General features: G+C 33.8%; 2 protein-coding genes across 5 annotated transcripts; both read left to right on the forward strand.

The window, feature by feature from the left end:
• The first annotated feature begins 4,094 nt into the window (after positions 1–4,094).
• On the forward strand, positions 4,095–6,182 carry LOC108988798 (homeobox-leucine zipper protein ATHB-13-like). 4 transcript variants are annotated; one of them, XM_035684774.1, is made up of 4 exons: positions 4,129–4,237; positions 4,384–4,601; positions 4,699–5,057; positions 5,628–6,182. In XM_035684774.1, the coding sequence occupies exons 2-4, from the start codon at positions 4,487–4,489 to the stop codon at positions 5,976–5,978; spliced, it is 825 nt and encodes a 274-aa protein (XP_035540667.1). In that variant the 5' UTR covers positions 4,129–4,237; positions 4,384–4,486; the 3' UTR covers positions 5,979–6,182. The 4 variants fall into 4 exon arrangements, with proteins under 4 accessions (XP_018817707.1, XP_035540667.1, XP_018817708.1 ...); XM_035684773.1 differs by having other exon boundaries at positions 4,130–4,237; positions 4,681–5,057; XM_018962162.2 differs by having other exon boundaries at positions 4,095–4,601; positions 4,681–5,057.
• Positions 6,183–10,391: 4,209 nt separating this feature from the next.
• On the forward strand, positions 10,392–13,295 carry LOC108988799. Its single transcript, XM_018962165.2, has 2 exons — positions 10,392–11,123; positions 13,015–13,295. Exon 1 carries the CDS (start codon positions 10,439–10,441, stop codon positions 11,054–11,056), a length of 618 nt encoding a protein of 205 aa, XP_018817710.1. The 5' UTR covers positions 10,392–10,438; the 3' UTR covers positions 11,057–11,123; positions 13,015–13,295.
• Positions 13,296–14,401: the final 1,106 nt, after the last annotated feature.

Raw genomic sequence — 14,401 nt, forward strand, 5'->3', positions numbered from 1 at the left:
AGAGAAGAAATTGTATGATGAATGATGCAATTGGCATTAACGATTTGGAAATTGGATACTCAAAATATTAACTGAACACTCTTATATGTTTGGACACTATGAGAGCTTTCAACATTTTCAAAATTTTTCATAATTTCATTCACAAATTACACTCAATTACAATATTTTTTAATTTCAAGATTTCATTTTTTTAAACTTATTATTACCTAATCATTATTTAAAGACAAAAATAATCAATACAATTTTTACAAATTTCAAACATTTCTTTTTTTATTATATAATATTTTTATTAAACTTTTATCTCCGACATTTATCAAAACCCAATAAAACATATTTACTTAAATAATTTTACTACTATTTATAAAATTATAGAGAAAATATATTTACAACTGTGAATTATGCAATCACCGCGTAATCGTTTTGAAAAAATTGAATAAAATATGGGACTCACATGAAAATAAAAATTAATTTTTTAATAATGTATCACACTCTTTTTCAAAACGATTATGTGGCGTTTACGTACTTTACGATTGTATGTAAAATTATTTAAAATTATAAGTTAATCTAAGTATTAAATCATGCCTCAATCACTTGAAAGACTGATTGGAACACTGCCAAGCAAAAAAATGAACAGGAATTTGTGGCGGTATGTGTTGATGGGTAGATTAGCTAGCTTTGTTTGGGACCCTATGTTGGAATTTTAGTTCCTATCATTGACCTTATGTGCTTCTTTATTTCTATTTACGATGGAATGACTCAAGAGATGGGAAAATGAAAGAATAACTAAGAATGATAATGAAGTTTGGGTGGATATATGTATGTGTGTGTGTATATATATATATATATATATATATATATATATATATATATATATAAGGTGTGCTGTGAGCATTGAACAGCAGAGTCGACACCGCTTCTATTACTATTTCCTTCTTCGTCTTCTTCTTCTTTTTTAAAACAAAAAAACAAAAAAATAAAGCAAATGTAGCTGGCTACTTTAATTTGTACTAGTCCTGATGTGGACTCCATTTCTTTAAATTTCAAATACGAAAGTTAAGTACTCCATATCATATAACATGTATTTATCAAATTTATGGCCTCAGCTTCTTGTAAAGCTGATAATTGCTATATAATGGGTCATGCGATCAATTTGCTGGTGTATATATATATATATATAGCTCAATGAAAAGACTATAAACTATACAAAAACAATCACCGGAAGTTGGCTGTGTGACGGCCGGCAGGTTTCCATGGTTGACCTCCAATTAAATTAAAATTTTTAATTTCTGTTGCTATATATAGCTTAGATATATATATCATACGAATCAATATATATTATAAGACTTATTTATATATTGGTACTTTCTCACTTAAAACTCTCATTTTCAAATATTATATATAAATAATTATATTTCAAAGCATTTTTACACTACATATCATTTATGTTACATAATTTAATTTAAAGATAAAGTTTCAAGTTTGAATCTTACAAGTTAAATTATATCACATAGATGTGTGGTGTAAAGACTTTCAAATAGTACTGTTCAATGGAAAAATCTTAAAAATATCGATATTACTTGGCTAAGAGCATTAGCATTGGTCTATGCATATGCATATGCAAAGTCATATTTGCATAATATGACCCTAAAATCTTCTATATTGGCTTATGCATATCCAAATATTTAGCTACTTATGAACAGTTCTTATCCAAATTTAGATAACTATCATTCACCCTACAAATAATATTTTAATCATTATTTATCTCTCCTTCCACTCCACAATCATTTCTTTTTTTCCCTCCTTCAACAACACAACAAATCTTCACTTGCACATTTATTTTATTATTATAATATATTATATTTTTATTTTTATTTTTATTTTATTTTATTATATTTTTAATATAATATATAAAAAAATTATATTTTTTATTATTGCATTTGTATTATTAATGTCAAATGTATGTAGTGGATGCTAATTGTCAAATATATATAAAAAAATTGATTTTAACAAAAAATTAATAATAATAAAATAATATTATTATTTTGTCTCAAATATGCATAGACTAATGTGAAAATTTTACTTGAATGACAAAGTAGATATGCAAAAGAGGTGATTTTGTATATATATATATATATATATATATAGACCAATACTAATACTCTAAGTTTACTTTTTAGATGGATCACTTGACTTGGCAATGTCACGTGGCAATGCCATATCATATTAAGAAAAAAAGAGAATGTAAAACTCGTTTTTTTCTTATTATCACCAATGTTAATTTGTTATCATAATGACAAGTATATGAGAATGATTCACTGACTATAAGTGATGATGAAATCCCTTAATAAACTCTCAAAATGTACCATTCAGTTCATTACCAAATAATAATACTTACATTAATAATTTCGATCAATCTGCATTAATTCTAAAATCATAATTTCATTTCTAGTTTATTGTATCAAAGGAATATCACATCCTACAATTGGGCCTTGTTTTATAGTAATTGCTGTTAATAAAAACAGAACAAGAATTTGAAAAAAAAAAGGAGTATTAAGTTCCTTCTTTTTCTTTTTTTTTTTTATGCTAATTTTAAACGGTCTATCGATCTAAACCATAAACTCATAAACGAATATAATATTATTCAGAGTGGGCGGTGGGGGAGGATGCACAGAACATAAAGAAGGCAAGTTGGCCTGCAGCCTGGGGGGGGTTGAAGAAGTAGCAGAAGCAGTCCTGGCATAGCGACGAACGCGAGGACGGGGGGCCGGGGGTCACAAAGACTAAGGTCTCGTTCGTTTGGTTACACAGTTGATGAGATGAGATAAAATATTTTATTAAAAATTAAATAATTTTTTTTTAATTTTAAAAAATTAAATTATTTATTATATTTTATATAAAAATTTTAAAAAAATGATAGTAGTTATATAAAATAAGATTATTGAATTTTATGGATAAACAAGCCAGCCATAGAGGAACGGATCCGATCGACCAGCCCTAGACTTGGGTTCAATGGGTTGGGTTGGCATATACAGCCTTGCGTGCGTCGGCATTTTAAAACTCCTCTCTCTTACGTACACATGCACACATACAAAGGCAACGAACAGGAGCGGAGCAGAGCAGTGCAGTGCAGAAGTTGAATGAAAAAGGATAATGGAGATGATGGGAAAGAGTTTCGTCCTAGAGCACGATAGCTGTTGGTGGGTTAGGTAGCAACCCCTGCCCCGCTCATTGGACCCATCCCCTAGATTCCTGCCTCCTCTCTCTCTCTCACAAATACAGTCCTTTGGACCTAGAGATGCAGCCAACTCATTTATCTTATTTCTGAAGCAAGCAAATTAAAATTAGACAGCACGTACAAAAATATGAGAAATGCTTTGATCTCGAATTTGTGATTCAAACAATATTTTGAAAGAAATTTTTTTTTTATCGAATGATTAAGAAAATATTTTTTAATAATATTATGAATTTTTTATTTTTTTTACAAAATATTTATGATTATTAAAAAATACATGAAAAAAAATTATACTATTCGAAACATTTTTTGAGTCTCAAATTGGAGACTATAGCAATACTCCAAAAATATAGCACCATGTTTCTCTCTGTAAGAAACCACTATTTCACTCAATAAAACACATGATACCACTCCATATTCTGAGTTTTGAAAAGCTCATGTTTATGCGCTTAAACAATCTTCAGGAGCATTTCTTTTCAAGTCCACCAGCTTCACCATTAAAGAATCATAATATTTCTTTTCTTTTCTTTAAAAGTGCCTACTTCCCATTTTGGAATCTATATTTTTATTATACAGACAACTGTCTTTATTAAAAATAACACCACTATTTGTCTCCTAATTAAGAATGAAAAAATAAAATAAAATAAAATAAAAGATTACCTTATTAAGAAAATCCAGTGACATGGTTTAGCCCGTTTCCCTTTCGATCATTTTTAAACACGTTACCATCCTTTATTCATTTTATATAAAAAAAACGTCATTCTCAATTCAGATTAGTTTAAAAAACTTTATTAAAGACTAGTAAGACCAATAGATAATAGAGTTTATTTATTTAAAAAAGAAAACTCACGTATAAAAAGAGAAATTACTCTTCAAATGATGAGAGGTAGAACTATATATAGACTCATGCATCTCTCTTCCCGATCCTCTACTTCTCTCTCTCTCTCTCTCTCTCTCAATTTATATATACAGAAATAAAAAAACTCTCCTAGAAAATCTGATAAGGTATAAGATCGAGCCAATCATCATATCAATTGTGCATCTCTTCCTATGGAAGAAATTCGTACTTTGTTTTGATTTTAGCTAAGGATTTTATGTGATGTATTGTGTCTCTCTTTTTCCCCTTCTTTCACTAAACTTTGTCCACTCAGTGCATCAGCCTCGACCTTCTTCCTGTATTTCAACATGATAGCCAGATTATCGCCGAAGCTTTTAAGAGTGGTGGCGCAAGCCTAGATATTGCCTGGTAATGGGATGGCCTTCTTCCCAGCAAATTTCATGTTACAAGCCCCTCATGAAGATCATGACATACAGCATCCCACTTCTCTCAATCCAATCCTACCCTCATGCACACCTCAAGAATTTCATGGTACGCTCTCTCTTCCTCTCCCTCTCCCTCTCTGAAAGTTAAATCTTGGCATGGGCTTCAAATGCTTTTTTTGACACAGGGGTTGCATCGTTTCTAGGAAAGAGATCCCTGTCATTTTCAGGTGTTGAGTTGGGCGAAGAAGGTAATGGGGAGGATGATTTGTCTGACGACGGGTCACAGGTAGGGGAGAAGAAGAGGAGGCTTAACATGGAACAGGTGAAGACCCTTGAGAAGAACTTTGAGTTGGGGAACAAGCTTGAGCCAGAAAGAAAAATGCAGTTGGCTAGGGCTCTAGGACTGCAGCCAAGACAGATAGCTATATGGTTCCAAAATAGAAGGGCAAGGTGGAAGACTAAGCAGTTAGAGAAAGATTATGATCTTCTTAAGAGACAGTTTGAAGCAGTCAAAGCAGACAATGATGTTCTCCAAGCTCAGAACCAAAAACTTCAAGCAGAGGTTAGTTCCAAGTAATAGGTAAAAATTATGTTTTTCTTTTTGTTGGGGGATTTGATATCCGGGCTTTGGTTTTTCTCTTTCTTTTCATTTTCTTATTTCTGATTAATTTTTCATGCTGGGGTTCTTTAGCTTGTTGATTCTGTTTAAAATTTATACATAGGAACCCTTCAAGCTTTGCATGCGAGTGGCAATTCTGTTTATGTACAGATATGGAAATCGTGATCAATTTCCTGATCCAAAGATTTCTGCTTTTTGACTTTTTTTCCTGCATCATGATTTTCAGACCCTATTTCTGTGAGAAACTCCTGGACTCTGGAACCAATAATGGCTTTTTAAAAAGCTACTTTTCCTTTCGTGTTTGATGTATTGTTTGATCATTGTTTGGGGCTAAAGGATAATCATATCTGGAAAGAGAGATCTCTCAGACGTACATCCGGTCTAGCTCATATACGATTTGTACTGCATATACTAATCATACTTCTAAATTTACAACAGGGAGTTTTCATTTATTCAGTTTACATATATGCTTGCATGCTTCATCTGATTGGTCAATTTCTATAATCACTACAGATATTGGCAATAAAAAATAGAGAACCAACAGAATCAATCAACCTCAATAAAGAAACGGAAGGTTCCTGCAGTAATAGAAGTGAGAACAGCTCCGAGATTAAGTTGGATCTATCGAGGACACCAGCCATTGACAGCCCTTTATCCACTCAACCAATTACCAGCAGACCTCTCTTTCCATCCTCTATAAGGCCTCCAGGTGTGGCTCAGCTCTTCCAAAACTCGTCAAGACCCGACCTCCAATGCCAGAAGATGGATCAAATAGTCAAAGAAGAAAGTCTAAGCAACATGTTCTGCGGCATGGATGATCAATCCGCGTTCTGGCCGTGGTTGGAGCAGAATCATTTCAACTGAGATGAACCCAAAAATATTGTCGTATAGTGATCATTTTCTTTCGCAATGAAACAAGAGGGCAGATTAATTACCTTGTTCTTAATTTGTGCTTTTAATTAAACCATCATGTTTTGTTATCTAGATTGGTGTATAAAGCAAAATATAGCAAGTTGAATTTTGTGGTGTTGATCATCTTTTATGGTGGAATAAACGAGGTTTTGTGTATTCTAGTTGTATAGTTTTAAAGTTAATTTCTTTTTTCCCGGACTTTGAGTAAAGTTGAGAGAATGCCAAAAGTGAATTACATTTGCCTGCGATCGAGTGGACGTCGCAGTTCATGGTCCGTGCTGATTCCTTCCTTGCGTTTTCCATTTCATTTATTTTCTTGCGTTGGAATCATGTCCTTGTACTGCCAAAGGAAAATGCAAGCGACTGTCAAGTGTTTTGAAGCAAGTCCCTGTACTCATTTTCGCTGATATCATCATTCAGTACCGACGGTGAACAAAATCTACTCGAAGTTAACAAAGTATACGGAAATTGAGAGAGAGAGAGAGAGAGAGAGAGAGAATCAAGCACGCATTCCAAGAGGGAAAGAAGACAAGCAGATCATGAAGAGCAGAAGAAAACAACGAGTGTTGGGAAATGGTCTTCATTCTCGTGAAGGGGACGTCTGGTAATTTTCTTGTGGTGACAAAGGATGGAATGGGAATCAAATCATAATCAAAACAGCCTATATTTTGCAGGGCACTTAGTAGAGTCTCCACCACTTGCCGTTCCATCCTTTTCGCGTGATCTTTGATAGGAGAATTCATGTGAAGCTACTGTCGCCCACTCCCTTACTTCTTAGGGTTTTTTTTTTTTTTTTTTAGGAGAGCCTCAACAAAATACCTTTCATGCAATTAATAATAATAATAATAAAAAAAAATCGAACCCATATTCATAAACTAAATCGAGAAAATGATACTATGGCTTTTTAGCAACAAGAGATTACACACCACTTTAAAGTATCTTAGTAGAATTATTTATGCTCCCATGCATTCTCTAGACTGAATGAAGAGAAGGGAAGAAAGAATGTAATTCGTGTTTATTTGCAACAAAAGGTTATCTGATCTTAAAGATGGGTAAAAAAATAAATAAACTCAAGATCTATTCCTAAATTAGGCGATGCATGGACTCAACATGCATGGATTTCAACTTGCTATTTAGATCGACGGGAGGATGTGTGGCGATGGTAGGTGGGGGGATGGCGACAAATGTGAAGGCTATTTTCTTCCATTCAAAAGGATAATGCTTTAAAAAATAAGTAAAGATCCAAAGAACATATCAGGTATCGATCGATCGACCACAATGCAAGAAAAATAAAAGATAACTTTGGTGGGACTGCAAAGGAGCAACATGTGAACTCATCTGCCGATTTCGTGCCAATTACGAAGGTTGGCCTTAGTGGAGTTCTTGAAGGACAATAGGAGACTCCATTGACTCTAAATTCATCCCTATAACTTAATTTAACGAATTAAAAGCATCATTTCAGCTTTTATAAGTTGGACAAGCTGATGATCATGTGACAATTTAATAAGAATCTTACTGATGATCATGTAGTTTTTTACATCATTTTTTTTTTTTTAAATTTCTGTCTCCATCTAAGCTTTCCTGCAAGGTGCATGGTTTAAGCTTGATTTTAATGATCTTTTAGGTTACTTCTTAATTCTCCTTCAACCCTTTACATTCATCCAGATGACACCCTTTCTTTTGTTCGTATCTATGGCAATAAATATGATGTAGCTCCTACGCAACCAAATTCATCATGGCCAGCCCCCTAGGTCATGCCCTGCCCTTAATAAATCAAGTCAAGTTGACTCATAGGCAATATTTCGAAGCATGGCAATCTCTTTCTTTCCATTGAAAGAACATGAAGTTATGGACTTGATCTCCTCTAACGTAGACACTGAAATATAACTTTGATGTAGTCATTAGAAACAACTTCCTCATGTTATATGTAGTCTATTACAACTCCAAAGGTGAGTTTCTGCTTCTTCATGCTAGATTGAAAACCACTCCTAAATGAGCCATGCAAGCACAGGCGAGACACAAGCGACAGTACCCCCTCACAGCCTCCCTCTAAATCTCGTTCTCTCGAAGTTAGCAACTAGCATCAAAGGAGACTTGATTGTCATTATTAATTGCTGCCATGCAGAATATGCAAGTTTTAACAATTGATGGGAAGATTGTCTCCTACATCGAGAATATTCATGAATACATGCATGACCACTTGTCTCCAATCCATCCCCTTATGGACAAACTATTAAAGTTCACCATTTTGTGACACAAAATCTCACCAAATTGATTACTTTTGGGTTCATCATTGGTCGCATTCCTGGCTAATATTGTATCCCCCATGTGACGACTAACTCTAGCCAAGTCTAATTTGAACTCAATGATATATCTTAATTTGGCACACATTGGGCTGCGCGCCACACCCTTGGTCATCATGAGTTGCATTCTTACTTGTCATCTCCACCGGCCTCTATCCTCAGCATTAATAACAGTGGCAGATATCCATGTCGTCCACCTCAGTACTCGAACTCTCTAATTACTCACAAATTAACTAGAGAAATAGAGCTGTTCTAGTTATAAATCAAAGTTGATGCCAAAGAAAATTGAGGAAGATCATCATGCATGTACGTAAACTATGCCAATTGTGTATGTTTTTTTTTTTTTTTTCATTTTATTATATTCATGGGATCATGTGATGTTGGTTTAAATAATACTTAGCAACATGATAATTTTGGATGCCATTAATATATAATTGCCAATAAAAAATTGTGGTGGCAAATTATAAAATATTCCCAACGACAAAGATTAACGTGTCAAGTGGCCACGTGAATTCATGCGTCACCCTGAACTAGGAACTATCCCCAATATTTCAGGCCACACCATTTTTTGCTTTACAATTTTTAAACGTGGCACCTTTACAGAACTCAGCCCCAACTAGAACAAGGCTACTTTAACTCAAGTATTAGAGCAAATTCGATTCGATTCGATTATAGCTGTTTACGAGCAAAGAGTTAAATAATTCGATTATAAAATGATACAATTTCATATAAAAATTCATTTGACTCGATTAATATTCATGAACAAACTCGTATATAGTTTGACTCAACTCATTAGTTCAACTCGGATATATTTATACATGTATACACAACTATATATACATTATATTATATATGTATATAGTCCACTACATATACTACATATATCATATATATAGAAGTTATGATGAATACATATCATGTTATGTATGTACGCTATATGTGTATACAATATAATTAGCTATAACTTATCAAATTACATACAAGAACTTATGCTTACATATATATAAACATAGTAGTGTAATATTATTTATACTTAACTATAGTTATTAATAGTATCTTATATATATGAGTAATATGCATTATTAATAATTAATAAGCTCATGCTAAGAAAATTGCAATTAAAAAAAAAAAAAAAACCAACATCTCGAGTCCAGTCGAGCTGAACTTGAGCTCAATCTCAATTTTCATTTAAACGAGCCAAGCTTGGATAACTAAGCTCGCTCGAGCCCCAACATTCTCTTCATCCTTAATTTTATTTTCCTTTTTGTAAAAAAAAATATTTGTAAGCTTATTTATTGCCACTTGGAAATGAAAACCATTAATATTAATTTAACTTTTCTTTTAATAACTATAATTAGCTGCACGTCGACAAACAATTTCTATGAAGTATAAATCGACATGTAGAAATTGTAAATTAGTTTGATGCGTTGGGTATGGGCAGAGAATATTTGCAAATAACTTATTAGAAATTATATTTTGTAGAGTGCGTAACCGCTATAATTTTTTTTTTAAAAAAAATAAATTAATATGAGTCTCATATAAAAATAAAATTAATTATTTAATAATATATTATATATTTTTTAAAAATAATTATACAATATTTACGTACTCTTCATTATATTTAACATTACTTATAACTTATTGAATTATACGGCTAGACGGGTAAATGGAGATTTCAATGATTGTCGAAATTTTTTTAAACTTCATGGAAGACGAATGATCCGAGTGGACCTGAAAATACAGGCCCAAAAAGAGTGGATCTTTTATTAACAGACGATTTAGGGCACAAACTGGAAAAAAAAAAAAAAAAAAACTATCGATACTGTTATACTAAAAGCTTCTTTTCAGCCCAAAAAGGTTTGCCGGAATAATGGGTTTGAAGTGACTACTTTTTTGGACTCTGAGGAGATTTTCCAACTACAGCACGCAGGCCTCCGGCGAGCTTTGAGCACGCCACGTGGTAAAAGTCTTGTCCACCAAATACATTAGATTAGCTCTCTCGGTGGACCCCACATTCTCTCTGCAGCCAATCGAAACACAAGAAACTTTACAGATAGAAAACCCTTTCAATTATCCATCGCCCAACACGTCTTCCAACGGATAACCCCAATGGCCTCCACCCAAATTCTCTCACCCACCTCCACCTCCACCTCCACCTCCACCTCCACCGCCATCACCACCGCCATCTCTCTGACACCTCATTACCTCCACTCCTTCTCCAAATTACCCTTCCCTGGCTTCGCTTCCAAAAACTACAGACCAATAACCAAACTCCACGTCACCTCCCCTACCAACCAGCCCAGCGTAACCGCCGCCACCACCTCCAAAAAGCCCACCGAGGAAACCATCTTCTTCGACGGAGGAGCCCACTACGGTGACCTTTTAGCCAACCTTCTTCTGGGTTTCACTCTGCTATGGCTACCTTTGACTCTTGCAGCGGTTTCAAGGGCCTTTTTTTTGAGGTACAGGTTCACCAACCTGCGGGTGACGGTTATTTCGGGGTTGACGGGTCAGGATCGGAGTGATTTCTCGTACACTGTGATAAAGGATGTTCAGGTGGTGCCGCGCTTCATCGGTGAGTGGGGTGACATTGTCATTACTCTAAAGGATGGTACCAAGGTGGACCTCAGGAGCGTGCCTAAGTTCAGAGAGATTGCCAAGTATTGCCTCGCCATGGCCGAGAAGCCTGTTGATTTGAAGGAAAGAGGGAAGCCTAAAGGGTTTTAGAGAGTTTTGGTTCGGTTTAGTGGACATGGCCGGTTCATTCGTGGGGGAGTTATCTCTGGCCTTTGAGGTATGTACATTTTGTGGCTCATATAGCAATCTGCCTGTTATGAAGATAATTGGGGGTAAATTTATTTTGTTTTTTTTAATGATTACATCGCTTTTCAGTTTGTTTACTTTGGCCTTTTTCTGTCATTTATCAAATGGGTATTGATTTGCACCAATTTTTAGTAGTGGAAATTAGTTTCTGGCTAATGATTTCGGATTTGATTTAGTCATAATCCAATTACATTAAAAGTTGATGCATGTGCTTCTATTTCCGGTGATGAATGAAATCATGGTCTTCATTTTGCATCATTCACTTGACAACATTAGTTTTGAATAAGAATCATCGAACCAAGATATGCTTCGGTTACCAATGGTACAACGAAGTGGCTGCAAAATTAGGACCAAAGAATAGGTGGGATTCATGAGTAATGAATCAAACTAAAAGTCCTCTGCCATACAGTGATTGACTAAGGGCTTGTTTAGGGTTGCTTTACTAGCCTTAAAATGTATTTAAATAGTCTTAAAAGTTCTTTAATTGAAAAATTAGATTGTTTGGATGTTATATATTAAAATACTTTATAATCTCAAATAAGTTAAAAAGTATGTTTGAGGAAAAATATCATTCACGTGCTTTCTTGGATAATCTGGAATATAGTTCAAATTTTAAAAAGACGGTCAATGGACGAAAATATCTATACAACTTTTAGATAATTATAACTTTCAAACTATATAAATTATCATAATCTTTAAAAAATCAAAAGATCGCCATTTCTACCTCAAAAAACACTTTCAATTTGTTTTCAAAGAAATACAACATATTTGAAAATGCCTCAAACATATGATTACCAAACAGTAAATAACTTTTTAATAGTAGAACTTATTACTTACGTTAAAGTTATAAGTCCTAAAGTTATAAGCTATTTTTACCAATGCATTAAGGTAGATAACTAGTATCCTCCATTTTGTTGAAGTAGACAGGGCTGCCTAAGAACATCGGAGTAGTTGATATTATTTCAAACTTCTTGCGGAGTAAGCAAACAGGGCTAACCTAGGGTAGAAGTAGTGCATGTGTTAACCAATCATTTTGGAATACAGGTGCATACCAATAGTGACAAAACCAACCATTAGGGCTAGAATCTCTAAATAGTCCCTGGGTTTGATTGTCACAGATCTATCTTAATTGACAGATTACATTGCAAGGTTTAGGATGTTCTTATTCACAATAGAAACACTTAAAAATATCATTATCTATTATGCAATCATCACTTGTCTCAAAAGTTTAAGCGGATGAGAAGAGTTTGATTTGATCGTTTATGTTTTCAAACTTGAACTCAAGACTTCTATTTTGATATCATGTAAAATCACTACTTGTTCCAAAAGGTTAAAACGAGGGAAATAGATAGATTTAATCATTTTTATTTTATTTTAACACCTATTAATTTTTTGAGAGGGTTTGGAATTATTATTTGACTGATAAAGAAAAATGCATTGAAGAAATGGCGTGTATTTATAGATCCTACTCGTGAATCCCAACTAATTATATAGATGGTGTAATTTCTTGAAGTTAAACCAAAAACCTCAGATTGGATCTAATCACACTGAGGATAAAAAGAAATAGTCGAGACAAAAAGAAAATTAAAACAGATTACTTTACAAACTGACGTGATTGCATGTAAAGTGTTAACTTATGGTCTTGCCATATATAAATTTGGCTGGATGTTTTTATTTAGTTTTCTTGCTTAGTGGTACGTAGAATGTATTGAATGGAGGAGGGGGATTTCAAAGGCTTTCAATATATATTTTATCTCTAATCCAGCTAACCATTTATTCACGGATTTTTTATATTTAAAATGCCTATTTTGTTACAGTAGAACCAATTTTTAGTTACAAGTGAACTATAAACATGTCACCAGACAACAGATAGAAGAACTCCAAATGACAAAAGTGTGACAGTCTGTGAAATTGCGTGGATGTGATGCGAGCGCATTGTGCGGACGTGGCTCTCCCATCAACGTACATTAGATCCATCTGGAGCTCCATCATGCTAGACAGATGGATATTATTGCATAGGCGATGACTTCTTGTTTTTCTCTTCTTTTTTTTTTTTTTTAAGGAAAAAAAAAATGAGTTGTGAATTTTTTCTATAACAAGGATGGATTATAATATATTTACCCACCAACTTCTAATTTCTAAATAGCATTTTTTTTCACTTTTGCTTGTTCAATAATTTGATATTCGGAGAGGATTTTACATGGATTATAAATACCATAATATTAGAGTTTGGACAACGCAAAAGGCCCCATAAAACCTAATGGGCTTGAAAAATATAGCATAGAATTTAAGATGCAGACACGACATAGCTTACATTTTGCCTTTACGAGGCTTCTTATACAAACGACAATATATAAGCTATGTAAAGTGTTGACAATATATATGTGCGCTTCTTAGGTTGTGCAGGGGCAGAGAAAAGTTCATCGTTAGTCATGAACAACCGTGCTGAAAAAAAATAAAAAAAAATCCAAGAAAAGGGGGTGGAATATACTATGTGCATGAAGGTTGTTTAAAATATGAGAAATGTAAAATATGAGAAATGCTACTACTGTAAAGGGATTTTTCCTACTTTACAAGTCTACTGGGCCTTAGCCCGATACCCGACCTTAGGATCCAAGCTTATCCATGAAGCACAACGCCTACAAGGAATAGTAAATAGGTGGCTAATGGGATGGACAAACTTGACATCGCTCGGCCACACTCCGATCATGGGGACTTGTAAATGGCAAAATGGAAAAGACGAAGAACTTTTGATCCTCTAACATGGAAACATCGATGGACCACTGAAGATAAAGTAAATCAGAGAATCACGCTGCATTAATAGCACCATTACGCAAACTGTACGCCACATTAATGACAACATTGTAAAACTGTGCTGCATTAAAGAAATTTGACAAAAAGAACAATACGAACGATATAGACTCTATAGGGACAGACTACAATAAAATCTTACGTCATATATCTTCACCTAACCAATATGTAATTTGTCATTTTATTTAAACACACGCATATTCATTACGATATAAGTGCAAAAATAACAAATCATATGTTGATTAAATGAAGGTTTGCAATGTAAAACTTCTATGCAGAATTTCTCTTAAAATTTATTACGCCAATTGATATGACCAAAAATAACAAATTCACAAAATCTCATTATTAATGCACATGCAACAGTAACAATTAATGCGTTTTCCCATTAGCATTTTGGGTTGAAAGAGATCCAATTCTGCACGCTAAAGATCAACAAGT

The sequence above is a fragment of the Juglans regia genome, chromosome 13 (genome assembly GCF_001411555.2).
Source record: "Juglans regia cultivar Chandler chromosome 13, Walnut 2.0, whole genome shotgun sequence".
Lineage (NCBI taxonomy): Eukaryota > Viridiplantae > Streptophyta > Magnoliopsida > Fagales > Juglandaceae > Juglans > Juglans regia.